Genomic DNA, 27,627 nt, shown 5'->3' with positions numbered 1-27,627 from the left:
GCTGGTTCACTCTCTACATGGCCACAACCGCCAGGGCTGGCAAGGTAGAAGCCAAGAGTCAGGAGCTTCATCTAAGTCTCCCACTGGATGACAGGGACCCAAGTACTTAAGCCATGATCATTCTCTCAGGATATACTACTGATTCACTCCCGAAATGGCCACAATGGCTGGAACTGTGCTGATCTGAAGCCAGGAGCCAGGAACTTCTGGCTCTCCCATGCAGGTGCAGGGGCCCAAGGACTTGGGCCATGTTCTAACTGCTTTCCCAGGCTATAGCAGAGAGCTGGATCGGAAGTAGAGCAGCCAGAACTCGAACTTGTGCTCGTATGGGATGCTGGAGCTGTAGGAGACAGCTTTACCTGCATTGCCACAACACCACAACAATACTGTATAAATATATATATATATATTTTAAAATTTTATTTATTTATTTGAAATTCTGAGTTTCACAGAGGAGAGGCAGAGAGAGAAAAATAGTGGTTTCGCATCTCTTGGTTCACTTCCCAATTGGCTGCAATGGCCGGAGCTGCGCCGATCTGAAGACAGGAGCCAGGAGCTTCTCCTGGGTTTCCTACGTGGGTGCAGGGGCCCAAGGACTTGGGCCATCTTCTGCTTTCCCAGGCTATAGCAGAGAGCTGGATCGGAAGTGGAGCAGCCAGGTCTTGATCCGGCACCCTTAAGGGATGCCGGTGCTTCAGGCCAAGGTGTTAACCTGCTGTGCTATAGCGCCGGCCCCTACTGTATATTTTTATAGAACTTTCTGTATCCCCAGTGTCTAGTACATTACCCAAAAGATAGTTTATGTTGGGTGATATTTATTGAATGAATGTTGTCAGCTTTTTATTTTGAATGATAAAACACATAAAGTTTAAACAGGTTCTTGTTTCCTGTCATTCTAGTCTTCAGCGAAATTTAATCTTTTATGTGTGTATATGTTTTAAAAGCAGTGATTAGATGGGTTTTTCTCAATACAATATTTTCTAGACTGTTGAATCTTTTTTAAGCTAGGCATTGTCATATAGTCTAACATTATAATTTATATTCTTTTTTAGATAAAGCTTTAAAGGAAATTGTTGAGCGTGTTTTTCAGTCAAACTATTTTGACAGCACCCACAACCACCAGAATGGGCTGTGTGAGGAAGAAGAGGCAGCCTCAGCACCCACAGTTGAAGACCAGGTAGCTGAAACTGGTGAGTATGTAGGTAGATAAGAGCTTTAGGGTCCTAGTATTACTTTGCTACAAGTTTAAGCTATACATTTATTTACTTATATATGTACACTTAGATTTTTAAAGAAACTAAACCATAACAAAATATCAAAAATATCACAACAATTGACACCAAGAATATGTTATCAGTTATTTGTCCTACTGATTTTAATCATGGTTAATAAAATGACAGTTTTCTTGATGCAGTATTTCAGGGTGTGAGGTGGGTGAGGGCGAGTTGTAGGGAGTTTCAGTTAGATTTTTGTGTGATGTGCCCAGGTAGACTGCTGTTTATTTACCATGTCAGTATGTGGTGTGAACAGTGTAAGTTGTTTTTATCATGGGAAGATTATAACTCCCTAATTTTGAATTATAAATTCCTCAGTGATAAGGTGACTTTTCTAATTATTTTTAGTAAGTAGTACAGTAGTATTTAATTGGAAACCAACTACTTTTATAGCTTGTAAGTTGAGTAAACGTGTTGAGTACAATTGGAAGCATTATTGGTGCCTAATTTTGAAGGGGTTGAAAACATGAGTTCTACAGTCAGACTGTAAAGTCTTTGCTTCAGTACTACAAACCATGTCGCTTAGAGCAAATTACTAAAGCTCTCTGTAGTCAGGTTTCGCATTTGGAATTCAGTATGTGAAGTATATATACAGTGCCTAGTATGTGGTATACATTTTACAAGTGTTGGCTATTAGGTTGAACCCAAAAGGGAAGATTGCACATTGGTGGAAATTTAAGAGTTGGGGAAAAACATAAGGCAATGCTGTCCCCCACCCACTCGCTTTGCTGTCCTTTTTACTACCTTTAGGAAGTAAATTGAACTGGTAAGATTTTAATCTATGTTGTCTTGCATTATTACATAAAAGAATAAAGGATTTGAATGTAGTTGCTCTGTTTACATTATACATAATCTATAATACTGTTGAATAAAATTTATTCTGGAATAAACATAAAAATTTTTCTAAATATATTATTGTAGAGTAAGTGCTTGGGCTTGTGTTGGTTCCACGTGGGAATCCCTGGCCTCTGATTCCAGCTTCCTGCTAATGTGTCCCCAAGGAGGCAATAGTGATGTCTCATGTAATTGGATTCCTGCCATCCATATGTGAGGCCTGGATTGAGTTCCTGGCTCCCAGCTTCTGCCACATGACTCTTGGGGGACATTTAGGGAGTGAACCAGTGGGTGGCAGTTTTCTCTGTGTCTCTGCCACCCACTCTGACTGGGCCGGAGCCATGGGAACACATCCACTTGTGAAACAGGAACCCAGTTACTTGAGCCATCATTGTTTCTCCCATGGTCTGCATTGATGGGAAGTTGGAGTAAAGAACTGGAGCCAGAAATTGAACCCAGGTGTCCCTGTGTGGGCCACAGCCATCTTGACCACTACATTAAATTCCCACTCACTGAATTGTTAATTTTAAAAAAGATTTTTTCCATTTTTGCACAGTTTTTAAAAGTATTTGAAAAAAACATTTTCTTAAAATAATTTGAGAACTAGAAAAGGAGAGATCGGCTGTTTTCTGGATGCCTTCCACTGCTGGAGCTGGGACCTGGGAACTCAATTTAGGTCTCCCATGTGGAAGGCAGCTACATCAGTCATCACCACTGCCTCCCAGGTTCTGAACTAGTGGGAAACTAGAATTAAGAGCTCGAGCAGTGAGTGAAGCCCAGGCATTTTGATGTGGCATGTGGGCATCCTGACCCGTGTTATGGCTGCTAGGCCGAACGCCAACCCCAAATAAAGTGTATTTTTAGGACAGTTTTAAGCAAACAGCAAAACTGAACAGAAGGTATGGCGATTTCCTCATATACTCCCTACTTCCATGCTTGCATAGCCTTCCTCGTTCTCAGCATCCCTAACCAGAGTTGTGCTTTTTATTACAATTGATCAACCGGCCGTGGTATGTCATTATCACTCAAAGTCTGTAGTTTACATTAAGGCTCATTTTAAAAAATAAATTTTACTTATTTGAAAGGCAGAGTTACAGAAAGGGGCAGGGAGGGGATCTTCCATCTTCTGATTATTCCCCAGATGGCCACAGCAGCTGGGCCTGGGCTAGGCCGAAGCCAGAAATATTCAGGTCTCCCACGTGGGTGCAGGGGCTGAAGGACTTGGGCCGTCTTCTGCTGCCTTAGGTGCATTAGCTTGGAGCTGGTTCTGAAGTGGAGCAGCCAGGACTTCAGCCAGCGCCCATACAGGATTCCGGTACTGCAGGCTGCAGCTTAACTCACTATACCACAGCACCAGCCTGAGGGCTCACTTTTGGCATTGTACATTCTGTGGGTTTGGACAAAGGAATAATGACAGGTAGCTACCATTTCAATTGTAGAGTACTTTCACTGACGCAAAAATCTGTTTTGCATCGATTTTTAATCTCTTAGAACCTGAGCCAGCAGAAGAATACACTGAACAAAGTGAAGTTGAATCAACAGAGGTATGACTTTGATTTAATGCAACTTCTACTTTTCTACCTTTCAAACAGATGTCTCAAACATTTATTTTGCTTTGCAGTATGTAAATAGACAATTTATGGCAGAAACACAGTTCAGCAGTGGTGAAAAGGAGCAGGTAGATGAGTGGACAGTTGAAACGGTCGAGGTAAGAGTACTTTTTATTGCAAGGTTGACGTTTTTGTCTTTGTAATTTTTGTCTCTCCTGAGGACAAAATGTTAGTCTTTTGTGTTATTAGTACATATATTTATTATAATTATAAACTAATTTTATAAGACTGTTATTTATCCCTGTAGGTGCTTAATAGAATTGCTGCATTGCGAATATGGTTATTTAAATAATTGCACAAAGTATTCTGTTCTGACACCAAGTAGCTCTGTATGAAAAAAATGATCTCTCACATAGATGGCCTTCAGCAAAACCCACCATGTGGCGTGGCATTGGAAAGTCCTTGTGTCTCCTACTTAGCGTAGTGCTTTTGGCTGCCAGGCTCTAGACTTCCTCTAATGTTTTTTGCTATTGTCTCTCAAGTTATAGTAAGCCTTTTTTTTTTCACATCCTTATCCCTAATTCAATGGCGCCCTTCATATTTTCCTCCATTGATTGCTCTCAGACCATCCATAGGGTCAATCTAGGTAATAAGATACTTGTTAGCATGGATAGAGAAATAGAAATGAATTACTAGCATATGTTTTCTTTTAAAGATTTCTTTATTTATTTATTGAAAGAGTTATAGGGTGGGGGGTAGTGGGGAATGATGAGGGGAGTGAGAGCAAGGACTTCTATCTTGGTTCACTCCACAAATGGCTGCAATGGCCAGGGCTGGGCTAGACTGAAGCCAGAAGCCAGGAGCTTCGTCTGGGTCCTCTAAGTAGGTGACAGGGGTCCAAAAATGCCCATGTTGGATGCTTGGATGCCGGTGTTGCAGGTGATGGCTTTACCTGCTACCCCACAATGCTTACTCCTTAGCATATGTTTTGTGGAACATTGGAAATGAAAGATATGTATTGTGTAGTAGGAAAATATTGAGATGTAACATTGCTTTGTAGTTAAGTACTTTGTGTCTTATTTGAGGGAAGAACATACTACTGAACCTAGCATTGTGCCAGTATGTTTCCTTCTTACTCTGTGGTAGGTAAGCCTTTATCATGCTATCTACCTCTGATCCTTGGAATTTTGGAGCATCCCCAAGTCAATAGCAGGCCTAATTAATCGGTTCTCATGGTTCACCAGTTTCTTTAGGAGCAATTTTTAATCTCTTATTTATAAACAAAGAAAGGTTACCTGTTCAGACTCGATAGATATGACTTGCACAGGTGTAAAAGCTGCACAGAAGAATACCAGTAAAAATTAGGACTTCCCAGCAGAGATAGGGCAAGTTAGAAGATGTAATGGTTGAAGCAAAACACATTGTTTTAGAAAGAAGTCTGTGTGAAAGCAGTCTGTAAAGTAAACTCTGAAAAGCCACATAGTGACCTATACAAAGAATTGAGAATACTTGAAAAAATGACATTGCTGGTCAAAATGTTAAATTTGGCATGATTGTGGCCTGGGTAACACTATTAAAGCCTGTTCTGTTTACAGTATAGGTGGCCTACATAGTGTGGGTACCAGTTTTAGTAGTAATGAATGGAGCTCTTTTCTCTTTTCTCTCCCTTTCCCTCCCACTTCTCCCACGTTAGGTGGTAAACTCACTCCAGCAGCAGCCCCAGGCTGCATCTCCTTCAGTACCAGAGCCGCACTCTTTGACTCCTGTGGCTCAGGCAGATCCCCTTGTGAGAAGACAGCGAGTACAAGATCTTATGGCACAAATGCAGGGGCCCTATAATTTCATACAGGTAAGTGTTTTTTAATTAAACCCTAATTGAAGATTTAAGAATTTAATAAACTGAACTAATTCCATTATATCTTAACATAGGATTCAATGCTGGATTTTGAGAACCAGACCCTTGATCCTGCCATCGTATCTGCACAGCCTATGAATCCAACCCAAAACATGGACATGCCCCAGCTGGTTTGCCCTCCAGGTTAGTAATGGTACAATTTAATGTAAGAGAGAAAGGGTAGAGACTAGTGCTTGCTTGCTTTCTTCCTTTTTTTTTTTTTTTTTTTTTTTTTTTGACAGGCAGAGTTAGAAAGGTCTTCCTTCTGTTGGTTCACCCCCCCCAAAATGGCTGCTAACGCCGGCACACTGTGCCGATCCAAAGCCAGGAGCCAGGTGCCAGGTGCTTCCTCCTGGTCTCCCATGTGGATGCAGGGCCCAAGCACTTGGGCCATCCTCCACTGCCTTCCCGGGCCACAGCAGAGAGCTGGACAACCGGGACAGAATCCGGCACCCCAACCGGGACTAGAACCCGGGGTGCCGGTGCCGCAGGCAGAGGATTAGCCTAGTGAGCTGCGGCGTCAGCTGAGACCAGTGCTTTCTTACATACAAAGTTTGCTCTTTGATTATGTGCTTATCTTTGGCATTTGTATCTTAATTTGATCTTTTTCCTTTGAGTTCTGTTTATAGTTTTAAAAACTTTTATTAGCATACAGAAAAATGCATGCAAGTTCTATGAGTTTTCACAAAGTGACTACACTAGCACCCAAATCAAAATAGCACATTATCAGTACCCCAGAAACCTGTCTTGCTTTTCCCTTTTAGTCACGAGTTACCATGTCCCCTAATTCCGTGGTAACTACTTCCTTCTAATGCTAGAGACCAGCTTTGCCTGCTTTTGTAGTATTTATATAAGTGAAATTTTGCTTGACTTATAAAACTTTTTTTTTATTTCTTTATTTGAGAGGCAGAGAGAGAAAAAGCACGCTGCTATCCACTGGTTCACTCCCCATATGTACGCATATGGGGCTGGGCTGCAGTTGAAGCCAGGAGCTGGAACTCAATCCAGGTCTCCCACATGATTGGCAGGAATCCAGTTACTTGAGCCATCACTGCTACCTCTCAAGGACTGCATTAGCAGGAAGCTGGAGTCAGGAGCCAAAGCTGGGTATCAAACCCAGGTACTCCTATATAGGGTAGTGGCGTCTTAACCACTAGGCTAAACGCCCACCCATGCTTGACTTTTAAAGTGCACAATTAATCTAGGGATAAAATCAATAGAGGTGTTTTTTCTTTGGATGCTTGTAACTTTTCAGGAGAATTTATGAACATTTTATTATCTTAAATAGATGAGAAACATCAAGAAATGAGTAAGGGAATGCATACGAGGAAAGGGGAACAGATAAGCTACAAGACAATTGTAGTTTTAGTCTCCTGCTCGTTTTTCACCATTATTTGATGAAGCAGCACTAAACAGACTTGGTGCCTTGTATTGGGTCAAGTGGACTTTATCTGCAAGACCATTAATAGTTTTGAATCTTCTTGGTTTTTTTCCCCCAGAATATGTCAGTGTTAGTGGAACTAGATTAAGTAATGTATTTAATGTTGTATAATTTTAAATGCCATAAAAGAAGTTGTTGAATAAAAACAATTTTAATAACATAGTTAATTTGGTAAGATAGTTAGGTAAATCAATTGTGCCAAAGTGAACACAGGTAACACTGACATGATCTGTAAGACTGTTTAGTCAGGAGATGCTGAGTCCATTAATACGTGATTTCTGCATGACTTACCAAAGATTTTGGTTATATGCTTAAATATGGTTGAGAAGAGAGTTAGGAGAGGGGTAGAAATTACCAATAAGATACACACTGACTTGAATATAGGCTTAATAGTATATTTACAGTTCCCCCTGCCTCCCATGGAAACATTTGAAATTATACTGAAAGTTACATTAAAATATTAACAATTATTATTGATCTAAGGTCTTGAATATAAAATTAGTTCTTATGGATAACAGTGACGTGGATTCTTGTCTGTTGTGCTCTACTGCCTTGTTAGCACTTCCACATTAATATATCTTTACTCTTCGAAAACAAAATGAAAACAATTGTAAGAGTAAATTAATAATCACTATCAGGAAACCAAAATGCCAACTTGAAAGCTAATTTATTTTTATAATCACTGAAACTTTTTTGTTAAAATTATTTGGTGATAGAAATTTGCCTTTTGTAACAAGTAAATGATACTTATATATTTCTCAAGAAATTTGGTTTCGCATAATAATCTTTTGGTTGATTTTGCAGTTCATTCTGAATCTAGACTTGCTCAACCTAATCAGGTTCCTGTACAACCAGAAGCTACACAGGTAAAAGTGATTAAAAATATTTTTTTTTGGTTTCTATTTATTTATTTATTTGAAAGTCAAGAGCTACAGAGAGAGAGGGAGAGACAGAGGTCTTCCATCCGCTGGTTCACTCCCCAACTGGAGCTCAGCTGGAGCTGAACTGATCTGAAGCAGGGAGCCAAGAGCTTCTTCCCAGTCTCCCATGTGGATGTAGGGGCCCAAGTACTTAGGCCATCTCCCGCTGCTTTCCCAAGCATATTAGCAGGGAGCCATATCAAAAGTGGAGCATCCAAGACTTGAGTGGTGCCACAGGCAGAGGCTTAACCTGTGCCTCAGCGCTGGCCCCTCAGGTTTGTTTTTAATCAGTGCTTAGGTCTTTTTCTCCACTAATGAAAGTTAGATATGAATTTGGCCAGTATTCAAGAATTGTGTTGCAAGTTCATTAGGTTGGATAGTTATCAGCCTATATTTTCCCTTTTGATTTAAAACTTTTTTCTTGTTAATTCTTTTATTTATAGTAGTTTATTATAATTAAGGAAGCTTTTAAACACTGCAAACTCAGAATTGCAGAAGACATTTCAGAAAAATAAATTTTTTTTAAGAATTATTTATTTTGGAAGACAGAGGAGTTACAGAGAGAGGTAGAACCAGAGAGAGAAAGGGAGCTTCCATTCCTCTGGTTCACTCCCCAAATGAGCGCAACGGCCAGAGCTGAGCTGATCCAAAGCCAGGAGCCAGGAGCTTCTTCCAGGTCTCCCACATGGGTGCAGGGACCCAAGGACTTGCGCCATCTTCTGCTGCTTTCCCAGGCTGTAGCAGAGAGCTGGATCAGAAGAGGAGCAGCTGAGAACTGAACCGACGCCCATATGGGATGCCAGTGCTGCAGGCTGGGGCTTTAACCCACTACGACACAGCGCCGGGCCCAGAAAATTAAAATTTAATGCAATTTGCCATCTTACAATGATAAGGGGGTATTATAACTGGACTAGGGTTAATTTAACTTTAGATTTTAAAATATACATATTTTTAGTAATTGTTAGTCTTTATAGTCTGCAAGTTCAAAGAGCAATTTGAATTATTCAAAGAGAAGGTAGCATTAACTTCTCCCTTCCTTAACTGTTTCCCGGCTCTATCTGTGTTGATCCTAACAGTCAATTTTGCAAGAAGAAAGCAGCTTTGACTTTTCTTCTGTCTAGGTTCCTTTGGTTTCATCCACAAGCGAGGGGTACACAGCATCTCAACCCTTGTACCAGCCTTCTCATGCTACAGAACAACGAACACAAAAGGAACCAATTGATCAGATTCAGGCAAGTTCTGTTACTGGGCCATATAAACAAACATATATACCAGGCTCCTACTCATGAATGGGGCAGAGATATATTACATTTAATATATATGTATATTATATATATAGTGTATATATAGTATATATATAATATATATATAGTGACTATTCTTTTTGGACCTATTTTGGTTTCATGAAATAGTTGAGTTTATTAATACATAAGGGAATTTTCTTTACCACTAAAGTGAATGTATTCACTTTGTGTTTAGGCAACAATTTCTTTAAATACAGACCAGACGACAACATCATCCTCCCTTCCTGCTGCTTCTCAGCCTCAAGTGTTCCAGGCTGGGACAAGCAAACCTTTACATAGCAGTGGAATCAATGTAAATGCAGCTCCATTCCAATCCATGCAAACGGTAAGAAAATTAATTCAGTTGACATTAAGTGCTTAGGGTGTATTGTGTCTCAAGCAAGATTCTCAAAAGGTTTCCATTGTACTGGGCTTGCGTCTGCATCTATTGTAATTGTAGATTGCATTTAATTGAATATAAACTGAATATTCCTAAATTTGAGTCTTAGGAGTTAATGTAGCTGTATCTTATTTTGTAGTTTCGCTCTTTGCTTTGATTAACAAATTTTAAGTGTACAGAGTAGACTGTTGAAACATCCATATACTAGTAGTCATTATCTAGATATAATAGTTTTTGACAGCCCTGTTTGCTTGACCTTTTATTTTGCTGAAGTATTTCAAAGGACTTCATCTGATTATTCAGCAAGCATTTTTAAATTGGAGAATTTCTGTAAAATAGTGATAGTGAAAATACTGTATAATCTATGAAAGAACTCAGTGTTCAGAGGAATGTTCAAGATCAAATACTTAAAATACTAACTTGTGATTAAAATATGAGTAAAAATGAAAATGAATTAAACATTAAACTGAAAATTTAAATCCACAGAATAAATTTCTACAAGTGGTATTACATCAGGGGCCTGCATCTTTTTTTTTTTTTTTTTTTTGACAGAGTTAGACAATTAGAGAGAGAGGTCTTCCTTCTGTGGTTCACCCCTGAAATGGCCGCTAAGGCCGGCGTGCTGCGCCTATCCAAAGCCAGAAGTCAGGTGCTTCCTCCTGGTCTCCCATGCGGGTGCAGGGCCCAAGCACTTGGGCCATCCTCCACTGCCTTCCTGGGCCAGAGCAGAGAGCTGGACTGGAAGAGAAGCAACCGGGACAGAATCTGGCGCCCCAACCGGGACTAGAACCCGAGGTGCCGGCGCTGCATGTGGAGGCTTAACCTAGTGAGCTGTGGCGCCAGTAGGGGTTTGCATCTTTTATAAAGATTTCTCAAACATAAAAGAATCCCAGGACTCCTGATTGTGTTTTTAGTTGTTTTTTTTTTTTTTAATCTCCACTTTGTTTCACAGCACATTGTTGTACTGCCTTTATAAGTTGTATGCTCTATGAATATCTTTCCTCATATTAAAGTGCATGACGTTTGTGCTTGAAACTTATGTGATGTTCTTCATTAATGTTTGAAGCAAAGTAAGTGTTGAGATCTGCCATGCTGAAACAGGGAATAAAAGAATCAATTAATCATTGACTTCATTCACCTAAAGGTGTTCAATATGAATGCTCCTGTTCCTCCTGTTAATGAACCAGAAACTTTAAAACAGCAAAATCAGTACCAAGCCAGTTACAACCAGAGCTTTTCCAGTCAGCCTCACCAAGTGGAACAAACAGAGCTTCAGCAAGAACAGCTTCAAACAGGTAAGAAAGTGAGCATCACTTTGTTGGCTTCTTGCTTTCCACAATTACTGACAGATTAGAGTTGAGAGTGGCAGTGCCTAAGGATTTTTGTGTTAGCATTACACCATAAGAATTTTTCATTACTGATTGTGAATTAAATTGACTTCATACTTTATGTGAATTTTTGTGAAGCCTTAAACCCTTTTTCCTTTGGTCACTGAGCTTTCATAATATCTTGGCTTTGTTACATAATCTTTCTGAAATTAAACTTGTGATTTGAATCATGATAAACTTAACCTTACATTGCTAATTGATGAAGCTTCCTAGCTAGTATCATATGAAGGAGTCAGTTATATAAAGTTAAGAAACAGTAGGAATTAGTCTGGTTATTGTTGTACTGATTAGTAAAGCTTCATGAAGTTTAAACTGATTAAAACTTCTGTGAAAATCTCATGGTGGCTACAGTTGGTGGACTGGTTTGAATCAAAATTCTTTTTTGGCAAGTAAGATCGTAATTGGACCAGTTACCATATCTTTTACAGTAATAATGTAGGCAGAGATACTGTAATTTCTTACATTTATATGACATGAAATTTCTTTAGGTCTCTGATTATTTCATTCTGAGGAATTTAATTGGAAACTCAAACTAACATTCTGCTGAAATCAGAGGAACTGTTAACACATTTGTTTAATGTGACTCATCTTAAAAATTGAAAATTCTAAATTATTCATTTTTTGGTAGAGCTGGATCAACATTATAGCTTTTTAGTAGTAATTCTTAACCTGTTCCTGTAGTGGTTGTTACCACTAATGAATGTGGAAGTTGAATGAGTCATAATCTGATAAAAATTTATTAGTTGTACTGTGTTCAGTCCCTAAAGGATGAAACTGGGTTTTGTGGTCTTAGGCTTCTTAATGTAGTCATAAATTGGTTGTGGAACTGAAGTATTTGGAGACTTGTGACACTCTTTTATGTCTTTGACTTTTGCCATTCTTTTAAAAGATAGTGTGGTGAAATAAAAAGCAGTTACCATGTGTCATTTGTTTTGGGTGAATTTTGCCATTTGTGCCAGTTAATTTGAAACTCTTGCTTTTGTATTCCACTTTTCTAATTGAAGTGCTTGAACCAGTTGCCATCTCAAAATATAAATTATAAAAGTTGACAGTAATATTTTACAGATATTACCAGTAAGAAAGTAGCATCAGCCCATACTCCTTGCCTTTTTCTAACACTAATTTAGACAGCCATCATTTCCCATCTGGAATATTGTACTGGTTTCATGATTTTATTTTATTTTATTTTTTTGGCAGGCAGAGTTAGAGAGAGAGAGACAGAGAGAAAGGTCTTCCTTCCATTGGTTCACTCCCCTAATGGCCGCTATGGCCGGCGCTGCACCGATCTAAAGCCAGGAGCCAGGTGCTTCCTCCTGGTCTCCCATGCAGGTGCAGAGCCCAAGCACTTGGGCCATCCTCCACTGCCTTCCTGGGCCACAGCGAAGAGCTGGATTCGAAGAGGAGCAACCGGGACAGAACCGGCACCCCAACCGGGACTAGAACCTGGAGTACCGGCGCCGCATGTGGAGGATTAGCCTAGTGAGCTGCGGCGCCGGCCTTGTACTGGTTTCAAAACTTGTTGTCTTAACTCTTCTAGCCTACCCTGTTCTCCACAAAGTAGGCTGTGGTCATTTTTTCAAAAAGATTTATTTAAAAAGCAGAATTAGAGAGATATATCTCCCATCCACTGGTTCACTCCCCAAATGGCTGCAACAGCCAGAGTTGGGCCAGGCCGGAGCCAGGAGCTTCTTCCTGGTCTCCCATGCGGGTGCAGGGGCCCAAACTCTTGGGCCATCTTCTACTCCTTTCCCAGACCATAGGCAGAGAGTTGGATCAGAAGAAGAGCAGCAGCATCCCATATGGGATGTCAGCACCATAGGTAGAGGCTTAGTCTCCTAAGCTACAGCACCTGTTCCCCCCAGAAACTTTTAAAAAATTAAACAGTAAGGTGCATTTCTGTTAATAATTCACATGGGAAAAAAAGCAACCAAACAAAACTGTGTTGCAAAGTGCCTTTGAGAGGTAAGAAAGGTAGTAGAACAAAGGGAAGGCCCACCCCCAGCAACTGTGGTCAGTAGATAACTGGCCAGCCCAAAACCTCCACTTGGGGCGGACACAGAAATGGACAGGACTCTTGAACCTGGGAAAAGCAGCAGCAGGTGACCCAAATGTTTAAGTCCTTGCCTCTCATATGGGAGATTTGGGTGACGTTCCTGTCTCCTAGCTCTGGCCTGGCCCAGCCCTGATGGTTGCAGCAGTAAAGGGAAAATGTCTCTGCCTCTCTTTCTTTCGAATAAATAAACAAATATTTTTTAAATATAAATATTTAGTTTTATAAAAAAAGAATTTGAAATAGAATCAGGCAGAAAGGACTTTTAAGTTGAAGGTCTCTGCTGATTCAGCAGTGTAATTTACAGCATATTCTACTATATCGCTGCTTAGCTACTCTGAGAGCATGGTTTTGTGTGTTTGACTAAGTACCAAGGGAAATTTAAAATAATAAAACTTTTACCACCAAGGAGCTTTATAATGAAATGGTACAAAATAGCAATTGTACTAAGTGTTTAAGAAAGCCTCTGAATTATTGTAGATCCCTTGTACTGAAAGTTAGATATCTTTTGAGAAGATGTCAGTAGTACAGTCTTTTAAATCCATTTGGAAGGATGGAATTGTGTATGCTGCTTTCCAAAAGTTTGGGATTATTGTTGGAAGAATTTTACTCTCCTTAGCTTAATCTTTGTATAGGAGAAAGGGAGGGATTTCATTAACGTATTTTTTCTATTGTTAATGTGCAAATTTATTTAAATTTTGTATTAGACTTTGTGGAGACTGCATAAAGGCAAAACCAGAAAGCAGTTGGGAGAAAAATGGTAATCAGCTGTGTGTGTGTGTGTGTGTGTGTGTATACATGTATGTATATGTGTGTGAATTACAGTATATATTTTCTCTTTTATAGTGGTTGGCACTTACCATGGTTCCCAGGACCAGCCTCATCAGGTGACTGGTAACCACCAGCAGCCTCCTCAGCAGAACAGTGGATTTCCACGTAGCAATCAGCCCTACTACAACAGCCGTGGTGTGTCTCGTGGAGGCTCCCGAGGTGCTAGAGGCTTGATGAACGGATACCGGGGCCCTGCCAATGGATTCAGAGGTAAAGAAACAAACAGCAAGTTCTGTTAATCTTTTAAAATTTCAAGTTCTTCTATGATTTGTAAAATACATAGAGATAATGTCATAGTTTTGAGAAAAGATGTGTCTATATTAGCCTCTGAGGTACATTTTTAAGTGTGTTTTGATATATTTGAATGATGAAGTGGGAGATTTTTGCTTTTGTCAAATCAGTATCTCTTAGTGTCTTAAGGGATAATTGTTATCTATATATTACCAGATCTCACAGGGATGGGTTTTTTATGTTTGTGCTTGTGCATAGGTGAGTGAAAATTCTTAGGCAGTCAATACCTAATAGAAATGTATAAATCAATTGCATTAGGATAGGAAATTAGAAATTTGAAAAATAACCTGGTGCAGAACTTTTCAGTTCTTCCCTTCATTGTTAATAAGACAGTAAACATTCGTTATGAAGATAAGAGAATTATTTATTTTCTTGTCTTAAATTTTAGGAGGATATGATGGTTACCGTCCTTCATTCTCTAACACTCCAAACAGTGGTTATACACAGTCTCAGTTCAGTGCTCCCCGGGACTACTCTGGCTATCAGCGGGTAGGTAAAGTGGCTTTGAAATATAAACCTGACCTAAATACACCAATGGAAGGGTCTGCTGCAGTTGCTCTGGGGTTAATTTTGTGGGGTCCAAGATGTTTCATTACAGAAAGTGATGACTTTTGCATTTCTTAGTATTCAACATAGGTTGATGCCTACTCATTTAATGAAGTCTGTTAGAAATAATAATTTTCAAGGACAGTAAAATATATCTCATTGAAGATTCTTGAGAACAATAGAAAAACATCAGTTGCAGAGTAACTTTTTTAGCTGTGGTATGCTGAGATGTCTCAAAGAATAGTGTAAGAATAGAGGTAGAGGGGTTAGCATTTTTAAAAATTGCCATTTCTTGCCAATACTAACTAGCTTGTCTTTTAGGATGGATATCAGCAGAATTTCAAGCGAGGCTCTGGGCAGAGTGGACCACGGGGAGCCCCACGAGGTAATATTTTGTGGTGGTGATCCTAGCTCTTAAGTGGAGCATCTGTTCTGGCCTTGGAAGAGCTGTTCATAGTCTGCATGTGGATTATATGTTAGGAACCCATTTATCTTTTCCAGACTTGTGGCTAGGGATTAAATGAAATGCGCTGTTTCTAAAACTTAATATTGAACCCAAAATTTAATTTTTGAATGACTTTCCCTGTTAAAATATAAACTGTCTTGAAAACTAGAACATTTTCTCTTCCTCAGAAAAAGTGTTTTTCCAACTGGAAATTATTTTTCAGGTCCTAAAACCTGGTAAATGTTTTTAGGAAGTACTTATTGAAACATTTTTGTAAGACATTTTTGGAATGAGATTGAACATTTATATAAATTTATTATTCCTCTTTCATTTTTGAAACATGAATCTTATATTTTAGGACCAGAAACCCTTTAATGGCCAGGTAATAAACGATAGTTAAATTTAGAGAACCATTTAGAAGTAATAGAACTAACTGAAATTTCAGTGACTTTTGGACCACTATTAGCATTACAAATACCAAGTTATTTCTGCTTTTTAAACAGAATCTCTAAAATCTTACTAACTTACTGACTTGTAAGTTCAACTAACTTACTGAGGTGTATTTAAAGATTATAGACTTAAAAAGCATTTTGTCTTTTACTGTTGGAAAAGTGCTTTCTATTTGGGCAGGAAGTTAACCTGTTTTAACAGTTGGAGCTAGCATTTCATATAATCTGAAGCTCTAAATGGTTCTCTGAGGGAGGCTAAATATTGACTAGATTTCCTCCCCATAACATGTTTAAAAGTGTATATTAAGGAGGAATTACAAAGTACATTGATTGGAATGTTAGTAGAACTGGCCAGCAAAAAGGTGCATTTTTTTTTTAAAGTAATGGATCACTTGGGAGTTACTGACTTGACTAGAAGTATCAAAGGATTTTTGCATGTGAATGTGGGTTGTGTTCTTCTTTCCCACCTTGTAGCATTCTATGAAAGTTGAGTTAACTGAGAGCTTACAATCTGTTTTAACAGCATGTAAAAAGTTATTTTATCTGTTATAAGTCATTATACAATTTTGAATGTTATGTAGTTTCTTTTTAACAGTTTAGGTAATAAGGTCTGTTTTCATTCTGGTGCTTTTATTAATTTTGATAGTATGATGTTATTTACTACTGAAATGTAAGCTAGAGTGTACACTAGAATGTAAGCTCCATGAGAGCAGGTACCTTGTCTGTCTTCACTGCTGTATCTATTCCCAACGCCTGATGATGGTGCCTGGCACATAGTGGGCACTCAATAAATACTTGTTGAATGAATGAATGAATGAGTACTGGTGGAATACTCCATTAGCTCTACTCTTCTTTTAGCTAGGGAACATGAGCAAGTTTGCGCATGACCACTTCCAGGACAGGTGAAACTTGAACACTGAAGAATTGACTTCTTAAACCTAATAATGTGGTGACAAGCTGCCCACATGCTTCTTGACTTCAGATGAAATCTGCTTGAAGGCAAAACAAATAATATTTGAAAGAAAAATCAAATGCCATTTTTGTCTTCTAGGTCGTGGAGGGCCCCCAAGACCCAACAGAGGGATGCCGCAAATGAACACTCAGCAAGTGAATTAATCTGATTCACAGGATTATGTTTAATCGCCAAAAACACACTGGCCAGTGTACCATAATATGTTACCAGAAGAGTTATTATCTATTTGTTCTCCCTTTCAGGAAACATTGTAAAGGGACTGTTTTCATCCCATAAAGACAGGACTACAATTGTCAGCTTTATATTACCTGGATATGGAAGGAAACTATTTTTACTCTGCATGTTCTGTCCTAAGCGTCATCTTGAGCCTTGCACATGATACTCAGATTCCTCACCCTTGCTTAGGAGTAAAACATAATATACTTTACGGGGTGATATTATCTCCATAGTTATTTGAAGTGGCTTGGAAAAAACAAGTTTGACTTTTTGGACATTGGATAAAATCTACAAATCAGCCCTAGAATTAATTCAGTGGTAATTGACAAAGCTAAAATATTTTCCTTGAAAGGAAGAGGGAAGGAGCGGAGTGTTGGTTTGGCAGAACAGCTGCATTTCACAGCTTTCATGTTAAATTGGAGCACTGAATGTTTAGCTACCTAGCAAATTATGCATGGGCCCTTAATCACACATGTAAGGCTGGCTTCCAGCTTCGACACAGTACTCACTTTTCATCTGGCCAAGCGAGTGGTTAAAAACACATAGAAATTGCTTTTTAATAGCTGATATTGTGTAAGATAAAGTCAATACAGATTAGGCTTTGATTGGCACTCTTAAAGATACGCAACAAATATGGGATATAGTCTGGATGGCCGCTTCTGTACTTAATGTGAAGTATTTAGATTTCCTTTTTGAACACTTAACAATTTCTTTGAGACAATGACTTTTATAAGGATTGGTACTCTTATCATTCCTTATGACATGTACATTGTCACTAATCCGTGAATATTGCTGTATTGTCACCTAAATTGGTACAGGTACTGATGAAAATCTCTAATGGATAATCATAACACTCTTGGTCACATGTTTTTCCTGCAGCTTGATCGTTTTTAAAAGAAAAAGATACCAAATGCCTGCTGCTATCACCCTTTTAAAATTGCTATCTTTTGAAAAGCACCAGTATGTGTTTTAGATTGATTTCCCTGTTTAAGGGAGATGACAGTCAGTAGCTTCAGTTCTGATGGTATAAGCAAAACAAATAAAACATGTTTATAAAAGTTGTATCTTGAAACGCTGGTGTTCAACAGCTAGCAGCTTTTATGATTCACCCCATGCATTGTTAGTGTCACAAATTTTTATGGTTATTTCCAGCAGCTATTTCTATAGTATTTGCACTTACCTTTTATCTAATTTAACCCTAACTGAATTCTCCTTTTCTCATGGAGGCATTTATATTCAAAGTGGAGGTATCTTCCCTTAGGTATAGTATAGGGAGAGCTCAAATATAATGGAGATGGACAGTTTAGTAGTGCTATAGCCACACGTACTGTGTTGGCATTTGTGGTAACAGTTTGAGCACTAGTTCAGTGTGCCTATGAACTTAATGCTGCTTGTTGTCCCATTCCACTTTGACGTCATGGAGAATCAATCCCACCTATTAAGCAAAGGCTGTGAAATTACTTTTCTGTGCAGAAGTTAAATTTGTTTTCAGCCTTTAGCTAAGGGATTTTTCCAGTAGGTGCTCAGCTACTTAAAAACAAAGCTATTCTCAAACATTCATCATTAGACAACTGGAGTTTTTGCTGGTTTTGTAACCTACTAAAATAGATAGGCTGTTGAACATTCCACATTCAAAAATTTTGTAGGGTGGTGGGAAATGGGGGATCTTCAATGTTTATTTTAAAATAAAAGAAGTTCTTGACTTTCCTCATGTGTGGTTGTGGTACATCATATGGGAAGGGTTATATGTTTACTTTGGCAAATGAGTATTTCTTTTGCTAGCACCTCCCCTTGCGTGCTTTAGACATCTGCCTGGGATGTACCACAACCATATGTAAGCTGTATCTTAGAGGGATGGATAAAATATTTGTGGTTTAGTGAATAATCCCTAGATGATGTGTGCTTGTGATCCTATATAAAACTAAGTTTTTATCTGTGTAGAAAATAATTTCATGACATTTAAGATCAAAATTGTAAGTTCTTTATATAGTGATCTACAAGAATCACTCCAGAGATGAGATGGGAGAGAAATGCCTTCTAGGTTTCAGATTCTATGCATTAGTGCAGATGTTGTGAATTTGTAAAGATGTTTGTAGTTTGATTATTCTGTGTATGTTTTTTAAAAGAATCATTTGTTCTTTTTCAAAGTACTATTTTTCTTTCATTCTACCATCACAGTTTAAATGTAAGTCTTTTATGTCTTAATTCAGATCATATTTTTAAAAAGTAGTATCTCTTTACAGGGAAGAGAACTTTTTAAAAAAAAAGTCTCATTAAGATCTTGGTACTGAATATTCTGTATGTTAATGCTTGACCTAGTTGCTGAGGGCCTTTTGTTTGATCAAATACACATTTTAGCAGAGTTAGAAGGACATGATGATTGTCACACCTGTCACTGTAGCCTCTTGGTGTAGCAAGACCACATATAAAATACTTTTTGTACATACATGATAATTATCTCATGTGGATAATGAAACTTCTTTTTCAAAGTTTTTTTAGTAAAGGTAAAATGCCATTGATCACCTTGGTTTAGGGCAGTTTTATTTCCAGATTCTAATATTCTTAAAAATATGGGAGAGTTTTTCCAATCATTGTATCTTGATATTAAAGCAAATGTCCATCACCTGTTTTTAAATCAAGTAGTTTCTCCAGTTCATTTGTCTCCACACACATGTAATCTGTTGTGTGGGAGGCTTTTCCACCTAGTCTTGTCGGAGACATGAGAATGTGTGAATGTTGTCAGACTTTTAACTGAGGTGCTCATTTGATAACCAGTTCATAAAATGCAGAAGGTAGTTGAGCGGTTGGCTTTCTGTTTTAGGAAGTCTGTGTTTCGCTCATATTTTCAATAATATATCTGATAAGGAGAAAGGGGATGCAGGTAAGCACTGAATTCAAACCCTTCATTTTAACTTTTAGCTCCTGAATCTGCATCCTATTGAAGTTCTTATTAAAGCATTTTGAGTTTTATTGACTAAGTTACATTTGAAAAAATCAGTATTACTCTTTGAGCTCTTGTTCCTTTTTATGGAGGAAAGTGAAAGTGAATTGTTAAGGCTCAACTCTAGTTTTTCCTATTCTGAATTCTACAAACATTGGAAAAGATTAGTGAATGTTTCAAATTCCAGTAGATTAAATTATATGAAAACCTGATTCTTTGTTGTCCTTGAGCGAAGTCTGCTTCAGTTCTATGTACCATCCAGGGAAGCTCAAGTAAAGACATGCCACTTAGGAAAAGGCTTGACTCTGGTAGTTTCATCTTCTAAGAAGGCTTGAGTGTGTTTTCTCAGTCTGTACTATTAGCATACCCTACTTTAACAAGGTGCTAATGAAGCCTAATTTTGTGCAACAGGCTGGATCTTTGTCCAGTGCAAGACCAGCAGTTTGTCTCTGGTCTAGTTAAGAGAGAGTTTTTAGCTTACTGTTTTGTTACCTTTCTTGAAGTACCATCTTTCCGTTTGGGAGACACTTAAGCCACTGAACTAAGGCTTCATTCAGCAAATTAGCTGGCATCATGCCAAAATACTAGGCATTCAGTGGTGACAAAAATCATTGTCGTTCCTGCTTTCATTGAGCATAGCAAATGCTGTGATGGAGCAGTGCAGTTGGTGGTAAGGACTATGACTGATGGGATATGAACACGATCAGGAAAGGCTTCATTGGAAGGAATAATTGCACTAAGGTTTGAAGGATGTGAAGTAAACTAGGCAGGTAAGAGAAGAGCATATTCAAAGACCTGATCACTAAGGAAACTGCTTGAAGTGGAAACAGCAAGGTTTAGTAGAGTGGAGAAACTGGTAAGGGCTAACTGGGTAGCTTTGTAGTTCTACTCCATGTTAAGTTTTGTCTCTTCAGAACAGTTAGAAACTTGGTTTTTAAGCTGTGTGTGTACTGTTTGGAGTGAGGGGATGGAAGTAACCTATTGCCATTTAAAGAACATTGAATGCAGAATAAAATGTATGGAGCAAGAGATAGAGGAGGCTTATTAGAGTAGCCCGCATGAGTCATGATTATAACATACAGGTGGGTGGTGGTGGTGAATGGGATCTGTACATTTCCTTTCACTAGCCACTCCCTCAGTTATCCTTTGCCAGTTTCTCCAGGTTTTGGTTGTCAGACTTGATTTCTAGCTGTAGTCTTCCATAGATGATCTGCCCAATCCCATGATTTTGAGTATGTTCAGTGTTTTCAGTCTCCCCTAAATATTTCTAGGCCCCAGACCCCTCAAGTGCCAACACCTGGATTCCAGATCAACCTCTTGATGATGCTGCACCAGCTGCTTTTCATTCAAATCTTTGCTGGGGACAGGCCCTTTGGGGTACCATCTGATTTCCTTTCATACCCTGTAATCCTTCAGCAAATGCATGTGGTTCTACCCTGAACTCTGTCTTGCCATCTAGAACTTGGGACCACCACCACTACAACATGATAAAACAGGCAACTACAGTACCCTGTGATGGTTCTTCATGCTTGAACCCATGGTACAGATTTTGCACACCAGCCAGAGGAACCTTTTAAAAGACAGCAAATCGGGTTTTGTTACTCTTCTATCGCTCAAACTCCAGTGGTTTCCTATCAAAACTAAAGTTAGAAGTTTGGTCTGCATGTCCAGCATTATCTGGCCTGCTTTCCCACTGTGTTCTAGCCACACTGATTTGCCAAGTGTCTTACCATCTTGGAGCCTTTGCATATCTTTGGCGTGAGAAGGCTTTTAACTCAAATATCCTCAGGTTTCATTCTGGTCACAGCTCTTGCTCCAGTGCCACCACCTCACCTGCTTTTCCAGTCCACTCCTGGATACATTTAATCGCTCTTTGTGCACTGGCCTTTTCCTTAATAGCATTTAAAACTTACCCAGAATTACATAGGCTTCACTAGGAGCCGCAACATTTCGGTGACTCCTTGTGAACTCAGTGTAGCGTCTGGCATATTGACATTGAGTTGGAAGAGAACGTGATAACCGGTGTTGGACTAGATGGGTGGTGATAGAATCGAACTGTATTTGGGGAAGGGAAAATGAATTTGTCTTGGACATTCAGTTGTTAGTATCCAAGAAATGTAAAACATTTGAATCCCTAAAACAACGCAAAAATATAGATAACCCTTGTTAGGCGCTTGAGCGAATTCTCCCGGGAGATGGAGAGGACACAGCTGAAGAGAGCGTCCCAGGGCTGGTTTACCGAAGACCTTCAACCTTCCACGACCAGATAAAGGTCTAAAGGGGAATCCTCAAAGTACGACGACCGCCGTGGTGGGCAGAAAACGTACAGAATTCCAGACAGCTCCACAGGTTCAGTCCTGCGGGGATGGAGGGTCTAACGGTGAATAAAGCAGGCGTACTGGCTAAGCGGCCTCATCGTGTCCCGTTAAAATGTTTACATAAGGTGAATAAAGCTCGAGCGCATTCCAGAGCCATCTCGCAAAAACCAGGCTAACAAACCCCTGTCGTACCAGCATTGCGCTGCACCGGACCTACCCCCGGCACAATGGCTGGTGGCCTGGTGCTGACGGCTATATCTATATAAATACATGCCTGCTTAGCCCTTAGTGGCTGGAGCAAAGTCGCACCCCTCACCACAGCTACCGCTAGGACCGACTAGGGCACAGCTCAAGTTTAGGCAGGGGCTCCGCCTCCCTGTCCTGTGACGTCATTGGTACGCGACCGCATTAACGAAGGCCCCTTCGCTTGCCGTCGCATATACTGCCCTCGCGCACGCGCAGGCTGTCAGAGCCTATGCGGGACGAGAGGTGGCGGCCAGGCATCAGCCGAGGCAGCCTGAAGCGCCCGCCTCTCGTGGAGTTCCTTGCTTCCCCCACGTGCTTCTGCCGCCGGCAGGGATCGGCCGGGTTCGGGGCTCAGGTACCCATCGCTGGAGGGCTGGGGGTGGGTGTCAAGCTCCGCGTCCGTGTCCTCGCCATACTGGGAGGGGGTCGGCCCCAGGACCAACGTGCGGCATCGAGGCAGACACCCGGCCAGAGCGACTGGCCCTCGCTGGGCGTTCCTGGGTAGCCAGAGTCCTTTCCGTACTCGGGCGGGCTCTGGGGACCCCTGGCAGGGGGTCGTGGCGAATGGGTGCATGGCAACACTTGAGATTCTCGGAGCTGGCTCACACTTGGCCAGTTCTGCTCTGGGCTTTGAACTGAGGCGCGGTGATCCCAGGTCCTCCCTCGCTCCTACTTACCTCACTGTGCACGTTCGTTTCTACTTTTTATTCAGCCACGTGCAGGACTTGGTTTTGTTTGCCACGCACCTGGGTGGTGCTTGGCGCACAAATGCTGTGTGCAGTTAGGCGAATAAATAAGTGAGTAAAAAAATAAGCATCAAGGCCCTCCTCGTCCATTAGTCCTCCCTTGGCAACTTCGGCGTACGGTAATCTTAGAGCTCTATCAGATCCCTTATAGTAGCTATTATTTTACACCTAATTTTTACATCTAGTCTTTCCTTTTTTTTTTTTTTTTAAGATTTATTTATTTATTTGAAAGTCAGAGAGTTATACAGAGAGAGAGAAGGAGAGGCAGAGAGAGAGAGGTCTTCATCTGCTGGTTCACTCCCCAATTGGCTGCAACAGCCAGAGCTGCGCCGATCTGAAGCCAGAAGCCAGGAGCTTGTTCCAGGTCTCCTACGCGGGTACAGGGGCCCAAGGACTTGGGCCATCTTGTACTGCTTTCCCAGGCCATAGCAGAGAGCTGGATTGGAAGTAGAGCAGCCGGGTCTCGAACCGGCATCTATATGGGATGCTGGCACTGCAGGCCAGCTCGTTAACCCGCTGCGCCACAGCGTTGGCCTCTAGTCTTCCCTTTAAATACAAGGGTTGGATCTGGTGCCGCTTCTGAGAGCCCCACAGTAGTTAGGGCTAGAGGCTGCTCCCACCTCCCATAATTATTGATTGGGTTTCTGTGGCTGCAGCTGGTGAGGTTGTCGATGGGAACAGACTCAGGCCTGGGAGCCAGCCAGACTTGAGTGTGAACCTCACCTCACTTTTCTGCCTTGGGATGCGTTACATATAAATAGGGGCTCATGCTAGGGTTGGGAAGTAGGAAGGGGCAGTTATTAGTGTATGGTTAAGGTTCAGTTAATGAGCTTTGTTTTTAGAATGTAGCAGGCACTGGCGTTTCTAAGTGGCATGTTATTTGTACTTTTACCTTATAGTGTAACGGACAGTTCTGTTGTTCCTTTGGTACATTTTTCTTGTGGTAATGATGCAGCATTTTACTGCAGGCAATCATGTAACTTTTAAGGTCTGGACAACTTCAGTGTGGTTTTTTTCCTCACTTGAGGCAAAATAGAAATATTCACTGATTTCCTTTCCTTGGCTTTGTTAGTAACACAAACAAAATTAAAACAACTCTAAAAAACAAAACAAGATAAAACTTCATCATCCAGGAGTAGCTACTTTTCATGTCGATATTTGTGACCAGTTTTTCCCCTTCTGTTGTGTATATGTGTAAAACTGGTAGCATACTTTACTTTACCGTGATATACTCTTATGAGTATCTGTCCCAAGATCGTTTTTGAAAATGGTTTGGGTATATGGGTATACCATATATATTTTAGTCATTCTCTTATTTTTATTTTTGAACTGTCACGTTTTCAATTAAATTATTTACTTATTTGGAAGTGTGACAGAGATACCTTTCACCTACATGTTCATGAGAGAGAGCAAGAGAAATCTTCCATTTACTAATTTATTGCCCCAAATGCCCTCAAAACCAGGGCTTGGCTGGGCCAAAGCCAGGAGCCAAGAACTCCATCTGTGTCTGCTACCCTTGACTCATTTTCCAATGCCTGGGTTCCCAGGTGCATTAGCGGGAAGCTGGATCAGAAATAGAGTAGGTGGGACTTGAGTCTGGCACTCCGATATGGGCTGTCAGTACAGTAAGCGGCAGCTTAACTGCTGTGCCACAAGCTGACCTCGGATTTCCAGTTTTTTTTTTTTTTTTTTTTAAGATTTATTTATTTATTTGATAGTCATAGTTAACAGAGAGAGAAGGAGAGGCAGAGAGAGAGAGGTCTTCCTTCCACTGGTTCACTCCCCAGATGGCTGCAATGGCCAGAGCTGCGCCGATCCGAAGCCAGGAGCCAGGAGCTTCCTCCAGGTCTCCCATGCTTGGGCCTTCCTGTACTGCTTTCCCAGGCCATAGCAGTGAGCTGGATCGGAAGTTGAGCAGCCGGGATACGAACTGGTGCCCATATTGGGATGCTGGCACTGCAGGCAGCTGTTTTACCCTTCACGCCACAGTGCCGGCCCCAGGTTTCCAGTTTTTAAAAACTGCAAGGTGAGGGCATGAATTGCAGCTTCCCTTCTGACTTCCCCTACTGAGGGAACTTTTTTTCTTCTCCCAAACCTCAGTTTCCTAATTTCAAAACAGAGGCTGCCATCTTCCTTGGGGAACTGTTTGAGGCTTCAGTGGGCTGATGCTTATCAGTGTGCCTAGCTGAGCCCCAGTTCCCATCAGCAGCAGCCAGTTCAGGTTCCTCACTGCAGTCGGGTGTTTTGTCCAGTTGTATTTCCTTTGCTTCTCTTCTAGTGAAAATCTCTCACCATGCATCGGAAGAAGGTGGATAACCGAATCCGAATTCTCATTGAGAATGGGGTAGCTGAGCGGCAGAGGTCTCTCTTTGTTGTAGTCGGGGACCGAGGGAAAGATCAGGTAAGACCTGGTGATCGCTTCTTGAATTACTTTATGTCCTGTCTCAAAGAGGCAGCACGTGATAGGCCACCTGGGGTTTCAGCACACAAGGGCGTCAAGATTTCTTTAGTTGGGGATCCCCTTCATTGCCTGGAAGTAGCAAATTGTATTTATATTTATTTATTTTTAAGATTTATTTATTTATTTATTTGAAAGGCAGAGTTAGAAAGTGAGATCTTCCATCTGCTGGTTCACTCCCCAGATGGCTGCAACGGCTGGAGTTGGGCCAGGCCAAGGCCAGGAGCCAGGAGCTTCTTCTGGGTCTCCTACAGAGGTGCAGGGGGCCCAAGGATTTGGGCCATCTTTTGCTTGCCCAGGCCATAGCAGGGAGCTGGATGGGAAGTGAGCAGCTGGGACTCGAACTGGTACCCATATGGGATGCCAGCGCTACGGACTGTGGCTTTCCCCGCTATGCTACAGTGCCAGCCCCTGTATTCATATTCATTAGCAGACAAGACAATACCTATTGAAGTGTGAGGTGGTAGGTTGACCACAAAATGAAGTGTGTGCGTTTGAGCTTCTTCTTCTTCTTCTTTTTTTTTTTTTTTTTTTTTTTTTTTTTTGACAGGCAGAGTGGATAGAGAGAGAGACAGAGAGAAAGGTCTTCCTTTGCCGTTGGTTCACCCTCCAATGGCCACCACGGCCGGCGCACCACGCTGATCTGATGGCAGGAGCCAGGTGCTTCTCCTGGTCTCCCATGGGGTGCAGGGCCCAAGCACTTGGGCCATCCTCCACTGCACTCCCTGGCCACAGCAGACAGCTGGCCTGGAAGAGGGGCAACCGGGACAGAACCCGGCGCCCCGACAGGGACTAGAACCCGGTGTGCTGGCGCCGCAAGGTGGAAGATTAGCCTATTTAGCCGCGGTGCTGGCCATGAGCTTCTAATCCCAACCTGGCTACTGTTTGCCTTGTGAATTTGGGCACTTCATTGGCCCTCAGTTGAGTTTTCACATCTGTCTGATAAGGTCTTAGCCTGGCAGTTTCTAAGGGCTGTTTGACCAGAGATTCTGTGCCTGTTCTTTGCAGGTGGTGATACTCCATCATATGTTGTCCAAAGCGACTGTAAGGGCGCGGCCTTCAGTGCTGTGGTGTTACAAGAAGGAGCTGGGGTTTAGCAGGTAAACTTATCCCCTTTGTGTGTCCCAGTCCACCTGCAGCCCCTGCTGATTAGTTCAGTGCCAGGAGGGTAGTTCCTTGATGTCGTTTTGCAGGGATCTTTACTAGAGGTGCTGCTGTCCCTGAGGACATCGCTAAATGGAGGGGAAAGTAGAGTTGCCATCCTTTCTAAACGCCTCACAGTATTTCTTGCCACTTGAACGCCCTTCCCAGCTCTCAGTGCCATGCCTTGTTTCCTGCACGTGCTTTCTTGTCGTCCTTTTCCAAACTGATCAGGCCACTCCATGAAAGTTCCTTCAGCGGCCGTTTCACACTCCCTTTTCCTGCCCTTCCTTCACAGACACAATGCACCTTCTTCCATGGCCACGAAGACCAGTTTTTCTGCTTTGGATCTCTTCTCTCACCTCCCTTTCAGGACTTGTTTTTTAAGACTTTGTTTATTTGAGAGGGAGAGTTACAGAGAGAGAGAGATAGGGAGGGAGGGAGAGAGAGGTCTTCCATCCGTTGGTTCACGCCCCAAATGGCCACAATGGCCAGAGCTGGGCCATTTCGAAGCCAGGAGCCAGGAGTTTATTCTAGGTCTCCCACGTGGGTGCAGGGGCCCAGTGATTTGGTCCATCTTCCACTGCTTTCCCAGGCTATAGCAGAGAGCTGGATCGGAAGTGGAGCAGCTGGGACTTGAACCGGTGCCCACAAGAGATACAGGCGCTGCAGGCGGAGGCTTAACCCACTATGCCACAGCGCCGGTCCTTTCAGGACTTGAATTGTCCTTCTGGCTGACACTGTATATTCTTGAAACTTTCTCCTTTCTTGTGTACACATGCTTAGCTTTCCTTGTTCTCAAAATGTGGTGAGCGTTTATAGCCAGCTTTATCCCGAGGCTGGCATTGTCCCTCCTTTTACTGCCGTGTATCTTAAAACCTAAGTGTCTCGCACCTCCCTGCCTTTGCCATCTGTCTCAGTGCCCATTTTGTGTGCTGAGACGTGAGACATGCGCAGCGACCTGCTGCCCCAGTGCAGTGCCTTTTCTCCCAG

At 41.3% G+C, this 27,627-nt stretch overlaps 2 protein-coding genes and 1 long non-coding RNA gene across 4 annotated transcripts in view; 2 read left to right on the top strand and 1 right to left on the bottom strand.

Moving 5' to 3' along the window:
* CAPRIN1 (cell cycle associated protein 1) overlaps window positions 1–18,492 on the top strand; it is a 43,725-nt gene extending 25,233 nt beyond the window's left edge. For both annotated transcript variants that reach the window (XM_051825901.2, XM_051825905.2), the window contains 13 exons: window positions 1,053–1,190; window positions 3,600–3,652; window positions 3,730–3,816; window positions 5,352–5,507; window positions 5,588–5,696; window positions 7,798–7,859; window positions 9,035–9,145; window positions 9,393–9,542; window positions 10,741–10,891; window positions 13,881–14,075; window positions 14,545–14,645; window positions 15,024–15,087; window positions 16,648–18,492. In XM_051825901.2, the coding sequence (XP_051681861.2) occupies window positions 1,053–1,190; window positions 3,600–3,652; window positions 3,730–3,816; window positions 5,352–5,507; window positions 5,588–5,696; window positions 7,798–7,859; window positions 9,035–9,145; window positions 9,393–9,542; window positions 10,741–10,891; window positions 13,881–14,075; window positions 14,545–14,645; window positions 15,024–15,087; window positions 16,648–16,712 (1,442 nt within the window). In that variant the 3' untranslated portion in view covers window positions 16,713–18,492. The remainder of the gene's footprint in view (window positions 1–1,052; window positions 1,191–3,599; window positions 3,653–3,729; window positions 3,817–5,351; window positions 5,508–5,587; window positions 5,697–7,797; window positions 7,860–9,034; window positions 9,146–9,392; window positions 9,543–10,740; window positions 10,892–13,880; window positions 14,076–14,544; window positions 14,646–15,023; window positions 15,088–16,647) is intronic.
* Window positions 17,058–22,443, bottom strand: LOC138849271 (uncharacterized). Its single transcript, XR_011387858.1, has 2 exons — window positions 22,319–22,443; window positions 17,058–21,781 (listed from the first exon to the last, which is right to left on the bottom strand). It is a non-coding gene; the product is annotated as an uncharacterized lncRNA (long non-coding RNA).
* The window catches only part of NAT10 (N-acetyltransferase 10), a 40,926-nt gene continuing 35,072 nt past the window's right edge, over window positions 21,774–27,627 (top strand). The window contains exons 1-3 of the mRNA XM_002709044.5: window positions 21,774–22,645; window positions 25,315–25,437; window positions 26,503–26,594. Coding sequence (XP_002709090.2) covers window positions 25,330–25,437; window positions 26,503–26,594 — 200 coding nt within the window. The 5' untranslated portion in view covers window positions 21,774–22,645; window positions 25,315–25,329. The remainder of the gene's footprint in view (window positions 22,646–25,314; window positions 25,438–26,502; window positions 26,595–27,627) is intronic.

Source organism: Oryctolagus cuniculus, chromosome 1 (assembly GCF_964237555.1).
Source record: "Oryctolagus cuniculus chromosome 1, mOryCun1.1, whole genome shotgun sequence".
Classification (NCBI taxonomy): domain Eukaryota; kingdom Metazoa; phylum Chordata; class Mammalia; order Lagomorpha; family Leporidae; genus Oryctolagus; species Oryctolagus cuniculus.
The sequence above is the reverse complement of the archived record's forward strand: the minus strand, read 5'-3'. Positions and strand labels throughout refer to the sequence as shown.